Source organism: Diachasma alloeum, unplaced genomic scaffold (genome assembly GCF_001412515.2).
Source record: "Diachasma alloeum isolate Michigan unplaced genomic scaffold, Dall2.0 Dall_scaffold_01509, whole genome shotgun sequence".
In the NCBI taxonomy this organism is placed as follows: domain Eukaryota; kingdom Metazoa; phylum Arthropoda; class Insecta; order Hymenoptera; family Braconidae; genus Diachasma; species Diachasma alloeum.
The window spans coordinates 7,817-23,156 of record NW_021681606.1 but is presented as its reverse complement, the minus strand read 5'-3'; the positions used below and the strand labels follow the sequence as shown (position 1 = coordinate 23,156).

The 15,340-nt window shown below is 35.7% G+C and overlaps 1 protein-coding gene across 2 annotated transcripts in view; it reads left to right on the top strand.

The window, feature by feature from the left end:
• Positions 1-15,340, top strand: part of LOC107046564 (UPF0518 protein CPIJ015043) — a 24,127-nt gene extending 8,787 nt beyond the window's left edge. For both annotated transcript variants that reach the window (XM_015269199.1, XM_015269198.1), the window contains exons 2-5: positions 1,643-1,860; positions 7,099-7,915; positions 9,069-10,265; positions 14,563-15,340. In XM_015269199.1, the coding sequence (XP_015124685.1) occupies positions 1,643-1,860; positions 7,099-7,915; positions 9,069-10,265; positions 14,563-15,045 (2,715 nt within the window). In that variant the 3' untranslated portion in view covers positions 15,046-15,340. The remainder of the gene's footprint in view (positions 1-1,642; positions 1,861-7,098; positions 7,916-9,068; positions 10,266-14,562) is intronic.

The following is a 15,340-nucleotide window of genomic DNA, read 5'->3' as shown; positions in this document are numbered from 1 at the left end:
TACTCGGATTATTTGCTATGCTAATACAACCGGTGTTATCTTCATGTATAATAATAGGATCAGAAATATAAGCATTAATACTTATAGCTAAAGATTTTAGCCATAGTGCCTCTTTAACAGCTTCATAGAGAGCCATGTACTCAGCCTCTGTTGAAGAGCTGGCTACAGAAGCTTGCTTTTTCGTATTCCAAAATATCGTACACCATTCATAGAGCTTGAAAAGATAACCTGTCGTACTTTTACGATCCGTTCCTTCACCACCGCCCCAGTCTGAAACTACATAGCCGGTCACAAGATTTTGAAAATTATTCCTCAAATAAGTTAATTTTATATACCGACACAATTCTGTTGGAAAATGTCTGTTGAAAATTTTCTTGATTAAGGCCCGGATGGATTGTCTTTCGAACATTATCTCAATTGTTTTTCCATTTTCATAATGTAAAATATATTACAATTTCCAATGGATTTTACATCACGCAGGAGACCCTAAAAATTATGATTGTACAATCAAAAAAAGTAGAAGAAAAACGGAACATTTTCAAAGAGCGTTTTTAATAAAGATTAAGAAATAAGTCCGATAGAGAGGAAATAGTGAATGAATAATTTATCATGATAACTAACGATCTGACGGCCATTGACTACTGTGACAAATGACGACCTAACAGCCATCAGATACATCAAATTATTAATTTGCAATTTCCTCCCTATTGGGTTTGTTTCCCAATATTATTCAAAAACGCTCTTTGAAAATGTTCAGCTTTTTTTCAATGTTTTTTTGATTGTACAATCATAATTTTTGGAGACTCCAGGGCTATGTAAAACTGAATAGCAATTGGAGATCATTTCTGATTATCAAAATAATAAAAACGATCAAGATCACGTTGGAAAGATAATCCACCCGGGCCTTAAAAGTTGAATAGGACCAACTTTTTCGCGTGGCCATTTTACCCCACTCTTGAATAATTTTTCGGTGGCGGATTTTGCCAAGAAGTCATTTTTTAAAATGCGATTATTGAAAATTTTTCGAACATCCTTTTTTGTTGCCCAATCAAATAATTTTGAAAAATTTGAATTTTGAAAAAAAAAATTTTTTCGTAAATTTTGTGTGTCCATTGTATCCCAGATGTTCATGTTGCGCCACTCTGCGCTACCTAATTTCCTTTGAACTAGGGTAAAAAAGTCAATGTCTGGACGGGGATTAGTTTCTGGACGATTTCTACTTCCATTGAATATTCCATAAATACTAAAATGAAAATTGTACTGATTATTTTATTTTTTAATAATAAATATTACTCGTGTAAAATCATGCAATCAATTATTTTTTCGATTGATCGAGATTTAGTGAATAAAAAAAATATGGCCCGGTCGTCCAGAAATTAAGGGTTTCAGCTGCATTCAATTATTTCTCAATTTAATTATTCTTTGTTTTAATATGTTTGCTAGAGATAATTTCTTTTTGCTAATTAATAAATTTTTGAAGGTGCGGAAGCTATTATATTCCTATTGAGGTGCTTCTTTTATTTTAGATCCTACCACAAAATTCGAATTTCCCCTAACCGTCTAGCAATTGACCTGTTCACCCTACCTGCTTGGAATAATCTTTCATTCAGATTAATTGGATAATTTTTGTTTATTTGTGGAGTCGAATAATGGAGTGCCGCTGCACGACGACATCCTTGCAGTTGTCAACCACATTGACCAAATGGTGACACTCTTATTGCTGGAATTCAGGAACAGTGTTGGGCTTAATCATCAGCATCAGCAAATGACAAATACCCCCTCGCACTCCCCCTGTTTGGAGTATTTACTGAGTGAGAATCTATTGGACGATCTTTCCGAATGGAGCTTAACTGCAGGAAGGTTCGTACTTTATCGATACATGCCCCAAACTACGTTTTCAATTAGTTGCCTCAAAAGCTGACCATCTTCAATATCAGTTTAGCTAAATATTTAAGCGGGGTCACACCGCTTTTTCCAAGTAAGAAAAGTATTTGATGGGAAATTTTGGAAATTTTATTTTCAATTTTTTCTTTAGGTAAAAAAAGTGTAGGCATGAAATATCATGGAATGTTGATTTATCAATGACATGTCATTTTTTATTAAAAACAAGTCTTTAATAAGCTTCAGAAACGAAAATAATCGATAGAATGACGATGTGTGACTTTTCAGAAGAAACGATTTTTGGATGAATTTTTGTGATGAAAATATGCAAATATCTAACATTTTTTTTCTTTTCCTATCGAATCGTCATTTTTCAATATTTTTCAAAGAAATTTTCTTTGTGTATTTGAGATGAACTTTCGCAAAATCAATCGTATGAAATTTGAAATCACTCAGTTCCTTATGTTAAACAAAAAAAGAAAGTTATTGAAAAAGGAAAATTCGACATTTCATGCTTATATTTTTTGATAAATAAAAAAGCAAATTTTTTTAATATGCCCAATTTTTCCATCAAATACTTCTGGTACTTGAAACAAGTGGTAGGGCCCCCCTGAAAGGCAAACTTCCTTTGGAGCTCTATTTTTTTTTCTGAAGATACATTTTTATGTGAAATTATCTCAATTTCCCTTCCCCTTCTCCTCCCACTACTTAGAACATTGTAGAATGGCCCAAAACCCAGCGGAGAATAAAGGGACACACAGGTTAATAAATAATTGGGGCGGTTTATTATTACAATCCGAGCAATACGATGACAGTTACAATGAAGGACTTCCAAGAGAAGAATCGAAGGAACTTCCAAAAGACAGTCGTTCTTCCGAGCCTCCTTCAGATCATAGATAAATGAATTAGGATTCGAAGGGGGACACGTAACACTACTCCCCACCGCGAAAAAGATTGCCGCCCCGCAATCACACCAGGGACTATTTGAGATATTACAACTTCGGGATTTTTTTTTTTCAACGGAAGTTGTAATGAACTGAAAAATCTGAGAGTTGTAAGATCTCACATAGGGAGGACCCTAGTCTGTTCTTCAGCTAAAACCTCCCAGAAATCAACACTGAAGAATAGCCCGGTTTGCAATTGTTTGATGCTGTACAATGCAAACGTTTCAAGAGTGTTCAGTACAATTTTCAATTGGTTGTGTCGTTATCTTTAGAAGAGTAATGTGTTATTATTTATCATCTATATCTCGATGGTGTGTGAGTGTCAGGGTATGACTCGAATTTCACTTTCAAATTTCAGTTTGATAAAATCAGGTACATCGAATTCCCGATTCGGTCCCAGAATCTGAAAATGACTCAACACGAAGAATTCCTCAAGTTAAAAACATATTTGATCATGAATTTCATTTAAAAAGAACCAGAAAGCAAATAATTATTTTTCGTAAATCATCTAAAATTTCAACATGTTGATAAATAATAATTGCGATTTCGAAAGCATTCGAAATTATTGTAACTTAGCAAGAAAAATTAAGCATCATCCACTCAACACATACGTCCATTGACTTGAAATGACTTAATTTAAACAAAGTCAGACATGAGATATTCAGGAAATTCTGTTAACCACAGATGAATGAAAAAAAGTTCAGATCTGTCTGCTAACCACAGACAATAATCAGGCCAGTCTGTTAACCACAGACAATTCGTTAACCACGAATTCTTTCCGTTAATCACGGAGTCTTGAGTCAGTTAACCACTGACAATTCGTTAACCACGAATTCCTTCCATTAACCACGGAGTTTTAAATCAGTCAACCACTGATAATTTGCGTGCCATAGATTCATAAAATCCCAAGTATGTAACTCAGGCAATCTGTTAACCACAGATGATCAACCGAGGTTAGTCTGCTACAACAGACTATCTATCAACTAATCCTCTGGTCTTTCTTATCATGTTGATTCTTTTCAATTCCTCCTGTTCAATCTTCAGTTACATATCAATCAAGTCAAGTAACGGTTTTCTGTCTGAATTAATCACGTCAAGTGACCCAACTATAAATGTAGAAGAAAATAAGAAAACGAAAAGACTCAATCAGGTACGGGTACATTGATTAACAATGGATCTCCCTTTCGTTATCTCCAGAAGTTTCCAGAAACTCACAACTTCTTGATTATAACGAGTCTCCGTATACGATTAATACTTGAATACTGGTTATAATTAAAATTTATTATCAAATGCATTCAAGTATTTATTTTATGATCGAGCTATACTGATCGTGTACAAAGAATTTGTGTACACAATAACGTTTGATCAGGTATATTTTCAAATCCAAACGTTTTATAATCGAACTATGTACACAGTTGGTTATTCGAATGATTTTTTTTTTCTTGTTAATTGGTTTCCAAAAGTGAGTGTTCGCTGAAACGACCAGAAGAGAAGCACCTTCTGAAGTTCTGAAGAACTTCTGGAGGACTTGGAGCTACTTGGTTCCCCGAAGGTGGTTGGTAAAGGTTTTGAGGAACTTCTGAAGGGTTTGGCGCAACTGGATTCCATGGAGGTCGTTGTTGGAGATCCTGATGAATTAGTGGAGGGTTTGGAGCAGTTGGATTTGTCAGAGATGATTTTCTAATTCTTTAAGTTGAAGTGGAACGTGATTTTGTTGCTCAAACTTGTCATCCGATGGTAAATGTTGGCAGAAACCGGAAGCAAAGGGACTGGGCGTTCTCCCACATTTCCTCGCCTTCTTCTCCCTCTCTCCGACACAATTGAGAAAACAAAATTTCAAAGACTCACTAGTTGATTAGAATTTAAATTTTCTATAGCCTCAATTGAATAAAGTCCATCCAGAGAGTTCGATGGCAGAAAATCTCAGTGGAGAGTTGGTTACTTTTCCATCGGGACTTGATGAAGGGTTTGACAGTTTCACGCTTGTTTCACTACGATGTTTCACTATTTTTTAATCCTTTTTGGCACATGGGTTTCACTCAAACCACTCTGACACCAATGTTAGGTCCAGCGGAGAATAAAGGGACACAGGTTAATAAATAATTGGGGGAGTTTATTATTACAATCCGGGCAATACGATGACAGTTACAACGAAGGACTTCCAAGAGAAGAATTAAAGGAACTCCCAAAAGACAGTCGTTCTTCAGAGCCTCCTTCAGATCATAGATAAATGAATTACGATTCGAAGGGGGACACGTAACAATACCATGGGCAACTCATTGAATTTTCTATGGAAGGATATAATTTCTGCAAGTCAAACGTGTTCATTTCAAATTCGAAGCAAATGCATAAATTTTCATGTAGAAATTTTTTTATCACTCACTCCCCAGTTTCTCACCGTCCCTCAGATTCCACGATATTCTCCAAAAACGTGAAAAGTCTTTACCATTAGCAATTAGAGAAAAAGTCCTCCATTAACTCATTTAACACAGAATTGTTGGATTTTTTACAAATCCACTCAGACAACTGGTCTGAGCGAGGCTTGATTTTTAGTGAAAGTGTCAATTGAAATGATTCCTAGACTGTGAGTCCTCTTTTGCGTCTTTTTGTATTTTGACAAAATAACGTTGGAATTGCCTTAAGGATATCCAAATATCTTTTACAGTTTGGTACAGACCAGGGATCCCCATCAACATTAAATTTCTGTAATAGTACACGGATTTGACCCTTACATTATTGAAGGTTTAAAATATGTTAATTCAATTTTTCCAATAATATAATATTAATAATCTGATTTTTTACGAATAATGATATATTTCAAATTTGTTAATATGAACCTGTAAATTTACTACTAAGTGAATAATTCGAATTTCTTGACAGGGGATTTTCGATTACACAAGTAATCGTCAATCTTCCTACCTGAAATTATTGATTAATAAAATCATTGAAAATTTGAATATTTGAATTCATGATATTTAAATACTCAAAAAATTTCAAGAGGAATCATTAAACGATTTCAAGATCTAATTAAGGGCTACAATATTGACCGTAATAAAATATTACAAATTTGGCTATCCGTGGTACGGACCACATAAAAGATTGAACCATTTTCAATAATAAATTTGTCAATTAAATTGCGCGAGAAAAATTTGAACAAAATCATAAACATTCAGAGTCAGTCAAATGACATTTTGCACAGAATTGTTTTTAAACATTCGTTATTTATAAATTAATAATTGAAATTGTTTAAACTTTCGGAGATTTTATTTTTTTAGGCGTGAAATCGATTTCTGTAAAATTCCGAATATGAATAAATTTGTTACGATTCCAAATAAGTGGTTTTTATGGTGGAAAATTGATTGTTTATAAATGATTGATAGAAAACGGTCGTAATTTGAAAGAATTGCAAGTTCTTAATTATTTCATCAATCTTCCCCTCAAAAATACATGTTCTGTTGTGATTATGGTAATAAATGAGAACACTCTAATAATTGTTTGATGCAACTAACTTTATTAATTCGAAGGCACGTCTTTACTCGTTGATACGTTGATACTCTCCGAGAGACTGACAACGACACAAAGAAATTGATGACGAACTCAGGTCGAAAATCTGATACATAAAGAGTCATTCATTTCATTCCTCCATTCCCTCATTTTGTTTAGGTCAAATAAAATAATGTAAACATTCTAGCACCAGTTGTTTATAACATTCAATCTATAGGGAGAAAAATGAATTCATGAGAGATGGCTTTTTGCCATCAAACTAATTTCAATATTTTCTAATTTTTTTTCAAATTTTTCAAATCTTTCTAACGGTTTAATATCAAGATTCAAATTCAGACCTGCAAAGTTTAAATAATAAAACCATTGTAAAATGTCCGAAAAGTTGGGGTCAAATGGGGCTCAAAGGAAAGCTCTGATGTTCGACTACAGAAGTAGAAAAGCATTTCATTGGAGAAAAAAAGCCGAAGTCCTTGGATATCCTTAATTATGCTAAATGTGCAATTGAAAAATAATTTGTGGTGATGTTAAGACCATACAGTTTAATCATAATGAATTGCAATGCAGGAGAAAAAAATTGAACAAAATCAACCAAGACGAAACAAATAGTGACACATAACGACTATTTGTAAAGAAATTTCGTTAAAAATGTATTACTTCGGTTTTCCCTTAGGAGATATTTTGTACCTCAAGGAAACAATAAATTTCTAATAATAATAATAATGATAATAAGTGAATCATCTGAATTTTCAATGATTATTTTGTATCACAGGTACACCAACACAATTCGTCTGGAGCAGATGAAGCTCTTCGAAATCCTGGTATCGTTCAATGGCTCGCTTCTCGCTCACGAACCAGTAGCCAGACCCCTCCTAAGACTCCTAGAAGCCTGTGCCCACGATATTTTGCCACTTGACGTCGAGAAGAAATTAATAGTCTTATTGAACGGACTTTGCGTTGCTCTAATGCAGAATCTAGCACTACTCGACGTATTCTTTCATCCCAACGCACCTGGGGAGCGTAAATTCATAATATTTTCACTGCTGATGCCTCATATTCACCGAGAGGGAACAGTTGGACAGCAGGCGAGAGACGCGATGCTCCTGTGCATGGCTTTATCCAAAAGAAATAATGACATTGGTATTTACATTGCTGAGCACTCGAATGTTTGTCCAGTTCTTGCTACTGGTATCAGCGGACTTTACTCTGTCCTTCCGAGGAAATTGGACATTGAAACTGAAGACTGGCACCGCTTGACACCAGATGATGTGAATGATATTCCAGCGTTGGATCACTTGATGCATTCCTTCGAGTTCTGCAATGCTGTAGCCCAAATTGCTCATCCTCTGGTGCAAAATCAACTTCTGGAGTACCTTTATCAAGGGTTTTTGGTGCCTGTCATGGGACCTGCATTGCTGCAGCCTTCTTTGGAGGATTTAGTCTCTGCAACTGCTTATTTCGATCTTTTTTTGAGGTCTGTAACGGATCCTGGATTGCTGCAGACATTGATCAAATTTCTGCTGGAGGAAAATTATGATGAGTGTAGGATTCTTGATAGTTTGATCCAGAGGATATCGTCGAGATCACGAGTGAGTATTTTTGGGCTGTTTGGGGTATCTACAGAGCATTTATTGAAGAGGTTAACAAATTTTCTAGTGTTTAATCACCAATAGAATAGATGAAAGAGGTAAATCAATGTAGTTTTAGGAAAAAAGATGACTCTTCCAATTAGTTTTTCCAATATATTTGAGTCTAATTTAGAATTTCTGGACTCATCCCAAGACTAAAACGAAAATTCCTGAATTATTTCGCATATATCTTGGAAAAAGAGAGATTGTTCAAAATTGAGTAGAGAACGTTTCCTGTTAAGATTACATCAACTCAACATCGTTATCTCGAGAGCTTCCTCTACAGCCCCTAATTCCAGAAATTACTTCAACTCGCCAGACTCGACTTCAGAAGAAGTCTCTAGATTTGTTGGTGAATTTAAGCACCAAACCCACTATTTTCACGGATATTCATTAATGAATCTATTATCCAACGTATACTGAGAGAAAAAAACATATTCTTGAAAAAGTCCTGTTTGGACCTGAAAGATCGCAAGTTGATGATTACCAAAATAGAAATTATTCTATTTGGACGTACGAAATTCTTAAACATGAATAAAGGCTCTACTTGTAATTCTTCTAAAGTGAAGTTAATCGACAAATATTTTGTGCCTAAGCTAGGCGATTACTATCATATCGTCATCATTATTCTACTCAAGAATTAATTCTTCATCTTTGAGTATTAGATAGACGAAACGAAGAACTACTCTCCCTTGCTTGGCACAAAATAAATCTTTTTCGCGAGCAGCAAACTTAATCTACTTTCACTACAAAAAATTTCATCTCAGAGAATTCTTCAATGTTTAGCACCAGATTTTTTTGTAATATTTCAACATGTGATTGTGTTGAGATTCAAGCAATAATTTTTTGAGAACATGTTTTTTTATCTGTCATTAGAAGGGACGTGCGCTTCACGCGCGTTAGCCAGGTTGCAAGAGATTGATATATGTTGTCATTTTTTAACTTCTAATTCCCCTTATTTTGAAGCTTATTTAATAAGTTTTTGATTGAGTACATTAAACGAAAAACCTTGGGTACGCACACGAAGTTTTCTACGGGCGATTTGCTTGAACCATGTTAACTACTTAAATTTACCTGTGCAACACTAATTTTAACAAAATATTTTCCATTTCAGTTATGCATCGTGACATTAGCCCTATTCGAGACCCTAGTGGACCTAAACATTGAAGACATAATGCTGGAGCTCTGTTTCTCTTCCCTGACGCCCTGCTCCCACGTGATGCTCTCCCAGCGTCGTCGAATGCGTGACTTGGACTCCTACGGTTCCACCGCCAAGAAGTTTCTCTCCCTGCGCCCCAGTTGTTGCCTCTCCTGGAGCAATACAGTATTACAATCAAACTCCAAACGTATCAACAAACCCGATAACAGGCAAACCCCAAACTCCCCCAACTGGTTAATGAACTATGGCTCAAGAGTGGGCGAGAGTCTATATGGAAATTATCATGCATATTTGTTCGATGCGAGACAAAAAATCGTGTCCTGCCAGATCGGCTGCTCTTACTGGTCCTCTCAGTACAATGGGATCACCCTGGGGGAGGACAACGACAGTGACAGCATCTCTGGGTCGACTACCAATGACTCGAGTCAATTATCTTCCGCCCGAAACTCGACAGAACGTGACTTGAGCTTTAAATTTCAGACTTTACCACGTGAAGAAATTCTGGATAATATCAAGAGTCTTTTGGCGGATGAAGCAGACACGATTGCAGAGAGTCTGACAGAAGACGTTGACATGAGTGAAATTAACGAAAACATGAGTCACTTCGTGGGTAATGTCGACAAGGATCGATTGAACGCTGACATCGATGCGTTGCTCAACGAAGAAATTGAGATATCGCAGATTTACGAGGAAAGTCTGAAGAAGAATGGAGAGTCCACCAATCCAGTGGACTCAATGTTTTCTCTTGGTGATAGTAGTGGATACGAGAGTCTTGCCATGAAAAGTTCACCTGATTTCACACCTACCAATGAGTTTGAGGATGAAAAAGGTGGAAAGAAGGATGGAAATAACGAGAATGGAAATGGAAATGAGGATGTCATTATTAATGGGAGAGAATCGATTGAGGTCAACGTGAAGATCAAGAATGAGGGGAAGAGGAAGGAGAGTGTGATCAATGATAAACCGAGTGTGGGAATTTTCTTGGATGTTATTCTGAGGAAACTCGAGTGCTTGACTAGCAATAATCTTTATGTCAATTTACATTTGACTGGGCTTATCAGTAGATTGGCGGTTTATCGTCAGCCATTACTGCAGTCGTTTCTGCTGAACCCTTCTTTGGTCTTCCAACCGAGTATTAGATCGTTATTTCAGGTAATTTTTATGAATTTATAAAGATTTGAAGATCTAGGTGATGAGTTCAAAGGCTTTGTACACATTTTTTTAATGAATATTTACTGGGATGAGAGATTGAGAGACAAAGGTCGAATATTTTTTCTGTAGAGCGTCCATTTTCATACGAGTGTTCCTTCCCATTTGTCTCTCAATTTATTAATCTCTGAGATAATTCAGAAATTAACAAGTATTTAATTATTTCACGTCAAATATACAATATTTGTCAATTCTGTGATATACTTTAACATTTTATTTTTTATTTTTTTATTTTGAATACGTGCCCGTGTGAGTTTACATTATTAAACGACACTCACTTTGCACGGGGGGGGGGATAGCTTCATACATCAGTTCATAAAATAATTCAGATAATTACATGTGTACAGATCATTTTTATTTATGTTTTCCTCTCTTATCACGAGCGATCCACTGATTGAGCATAGCAGTTAGTCCATGTTCAGAATATGTTCTTGGAATTCCAGCGCTTCGATCATATAGAGAGCTAGTCTCTTTAGTTGTTTTGGGTTGTTAATGTCTAAAAGCGTGTACAACATATCGAGTTCATATCTATCAATTAAGAGGTCATTGAAGAATTTTTTTCTTATGTCGAGGTAGAAAGGGCATCTTACAATTATGTGATCCATAGTTTCTAATTCATAATTACAAATTTTACAGTACTCATTTGGGTGTAGTTTAAAAATTTTTCCCTTGCATATAAATCTACCCACAAATATATTAGCTAGTCGTATTTGTGCAATGATACGGATATAAGCCACAGGGCAACGTAGTAACAAATACCTGGAAGTAGAATTAGTGAAGTACCTAGGGATTCTAAATTGCAAAGATTTACCTTCTGCGTATCTAATCAAATCTTGTGCCTTTAAGTTGTCACTATATCTCGTAATAATTTTCTGTTTGTTTTCTATCCAAACCACTGGGTCATCGATCAGACAAATAAAGTCCATGTTCAATTCCTCTAATATATATTTCAGTTTCGATAACCAATTGAATTCTACTCTGTTAGTGCCCTTGTCCAATAGAAACCTCAATCGATTCCAACAACTTCGCGGAAGACGGGTCTCTTCCATTTTAAGGACTTTAATTATCCAATTAAGTGTCAGGTCCAGTGCTCTAATGGCCAAATGCCTCAAACCTAGTTCCAATCTGAGCACGTAACCAGGGGTATTGGAGGGTAACAATAAAAGCTGTTTAAAATAGTCATTCTGAATTTTCTCAATCTTATCGTACTGACCCAAACCCCAAGAAGAGACCGCATACAGCAAAGTAGGGGAAACGACACTATCAAATAGCTTGAGCTTGGTGCACCAGGCATCAGATCTTGCTTTAATTAGGATCGATTTAGAGGCTCCGATCGCTATTTTTGCTTTCATTACGGCATGATTCAACGTACGGGTACACGACGTATTGCTTTCTAATAGGACCCCTAGGTATTCGTATTGATTCACGGTTTCTACCATCTTTCCATCGTACTTAAATACCTTTTTTTCATATTTACGAATTCTGCCAGATTTTCTGAAAGGTAGGACTTTTGTCTTCGATGTGTTGACTACTAGCCCATTTCATGAGCAATATTCTTTGAGAATTCTCAATTTTTTATCTACATCTTGGGCACTGTGACAAAGTAGGGCTGTGTCATCTGCGTAGGTCGGCATCATGAGGTCTATTTGAGCGTTGATGTTAATTCCCCTGCATCCCCTCTCTCTAAAGTATTTTTCAAAGTCTGATACGTACAGTATAAACAAAAGAGGACTCAGAATCTCCCCTTGTAGTACACCCTCCGTGATGCCAAATCTACCCGATGACCCCCCCCCCCTCACCTTCACCTGAGCTGATGCCTTATTGTAAATGTTCATGAGGATTCTTAGAATATTTGAGCTTATGCCCAGTTCAAATAATTTAGTCCACAAAAGGTTGTGAGGAACAGAGTCGAACGCCCTCTTAAAATCAATAAAAATCACGTAAACTGTACTACCAGGTAGTCTCAGCTGCATTTGGATTGTAGTTAAAAGCGTAAAAATCTGGTCCTCACAACCCCTATTCCTTCTGAACCCCGCTTGTGATTCTGGCAGAATCTCATTAGATTCCATCCACTTCTCAATTCTTGAAGCCAATATTTTTGTAAAGATCTTTAGAATGTTATTAGTTAAAGCAATACCTCGATAGTTTGCTGGATCCTCTTTAGGACCTTTCTTGTAAGCATAGTAGGCACTGCGCAAGGCCAGGATTCTGGGACCGTCCCCAATTCTAGAATACCATTGAATAAAGATAGAAGATACTCTCTACCCACCGGCGGGAGTGCTTTCCAGAATTCGTTGGGAATCAAATCAGGACCAGAAGCTTTATTGTTCTTTAATGATTTAAGCGCTGACTCTAATTCACGCATAGACAAATATGTGTCCAGGTCGGGATGTCTGGCATCTTATCTTCTGGACTCATGCAACACTGCACATGCGGTGGATAAACATTCGAGTAGAACTCCTCCCAAGTTTCTTTCGACAGAAAATTGCCCCCAAAAGATCTTCTACCAACCTCCTTGACCGCTAGCCAAAACTCCTGAATGTTCCGGACATTCGCTATTCTCAGTCTCAAATCAATAAAATATAAACTCTTTTTAGTATCCATTAATTGTTTAAAAAGCGATATACTTTAACATAAAAACAGCATTTTTTGACACATTTGATTTTTTTCATCCAGAACTTGTCTATATATCGACCTATTACACATTGTGCAATCTGAATTTCATATTGTAGAATAGGGAACTTGCATGAAGCTTAATTCTTTTTAATTCTCCTATGCCCACATTCCTCATACGTCGAAAATTATGGAGAAATATTGCTTAGATGTTTTATGAGAATTAATTTAAAATCAGTCGTTTTTGAAACCAATTTTTCGGTCATGACTTTACGGAGACGGTCAGGTAATACTTCATTGGTAGAAAAAAAAAAAGGGATTAGGGGGTTGTCGTCCTCCATTGGCCGAGGCGCACCTCAAGATTGGGTTAGGTCAGCCCGAGCCATTCTGTGATTGATCTAGCAGTCGACCGTCTGTGTGACGTCATTAGCGATTTCAAAGCGATTTGAAATCTCCAACTTTTAACAATTAATTATTAATTAACTAGTGAACGGGCGCTTCGGGCCTGTCGCTAGATTAATTTATCCTATGTTATTTTGTTTTATTTTCTTTGCATTTCCGTCTTCATAATTAGATTAACTTAATTTCATTGAGTCTGATTGTTATTATATATATTTTTGTTCCTTAATTTACAAGTTACACCATTGAATGAAAAGGAATTCCCCATAAATCACATGAGAATACAGATCGACAAACAATTTTCGATAATTAATACCTAAAATTTTTCATTTCTTTCTTTTTCTTTAAATTAATTAGTACTAATGAACTGAAAATGTGAATGAATATGAACATTTTATATCCCTTTGATCTCATTTCAATGGAACCCAAGAAGGAAATTGCAAAGAGAGATCGATTGTCATCAATCGGTATCAATAAAATGAAAAATAGTATATTATGTCATCAAGCGCCTCGCCTTCGGCTCGGATTATAATGCCACATTCGCCAGATAATGCTTTTATCGCCGTGTGACATACGATATTTTATGTCATTGGGCCCGAAAACCGCGATCTAGAATCGCGGTTTTTTCGGGCCTAATGACATAAAATTTATTTTTCTGTCTTGTTGAAATTTTTCAAATTGTTTTTTTCTTCGTAAAAAATAAAGGGTGATTAACAGTTTTGATTCCTGTGAATAAATTTAAAAAATCGATTTTTCAATCTCGAAAATTTTAAAACGTTTTTTTTTTTAATAATGAAGGAAAACCAATGTATTTTCTTTCTATTATCTAATTCCGGTGGAAGAACGTGAAAAGAGGAAGAGAAACGAGACGAACACGAAAACAGACTTCTTCATTTTTCAATATCTAGGGAACATTTCAAAATTGATATATTCTTTCGAATAATGAATCAATACCTATCAATTCAATTCCTATCTTCACGTTTTCATAGAATACATAAAAACACCAAAGAATTCAAATCGGCGATGAAAGTTTTATCGGATTAGTGTTATGTAATGAGCAATATTTCGACCGTTTGTGAATGAAAAATTAATTATTCAGGTCCTAAACTTGAGATTAGAAAATTGAAAAAAATTCTTGCAAGTTACCTATTGATCTGATGTTTGTGGTTAATCATGAAGAAGACACTCACCAATTAATATTCTTGATGACAATTTTATTTAATTCCAGATCTTGGCATCATTAAAGAACAAAATAGATCAGTATTTATCAAAAGTGGAGAATGTCGATAATTTAGTAGAGCAAGCCCGTGCATTTCTTATTGCCAGAGAATACAGGCTTGTGAATACAAGGCGAAATGCATTAAAAACAACCCAAAGTGTCAAAAAAGAACCAGAAAAAGTTCCTGTGGAGCCTTTTTCTAGGAGCGAGCCAAAAAGACGAAGTTTAACATCTTCTTTAACACAAATATTCAAATGGCCTGGCACGAGTGCCCTCCCAAGTCCACCAGCACACAAAAGAACCGATGAGCAATTAGAAATGACCAGTGATGGTGCCAGCAATCGAGCAGAAATGTTATCTTCGTTATACAAGACAACACCCACTCAACATGTTGTACTTTGCGCAGTCCTCATGGACGAGTGGTTGAAGGAGCTAGCTGCTATAGTCCAGGAGCATGTAATCTTATCACTTACAAACAGCATAGAATTTTGAGAGTTTTTAACTTTATTATGGTTTTGTTAATATTTTTTTCTTATAACGACAATCGCAATGGAGAGTATCTATTATATCCCGGAATCATGAAAGTAAAGTTGGAGAAATGTAAATAAGAATCATGTATTAGTGGAGCACATCAGAGTGCTTTTGGTGATTTTAGAAAGAATTGACTAATGATTTTTTTTTTGCTTGTTGACTATATTGTATGATTTTATTTTATTCGAGACTCTTCGATGTATGGGGGAACTGTATTGAGGAGAGTATGTGAATAAACAAATTTACAATGTTTTAA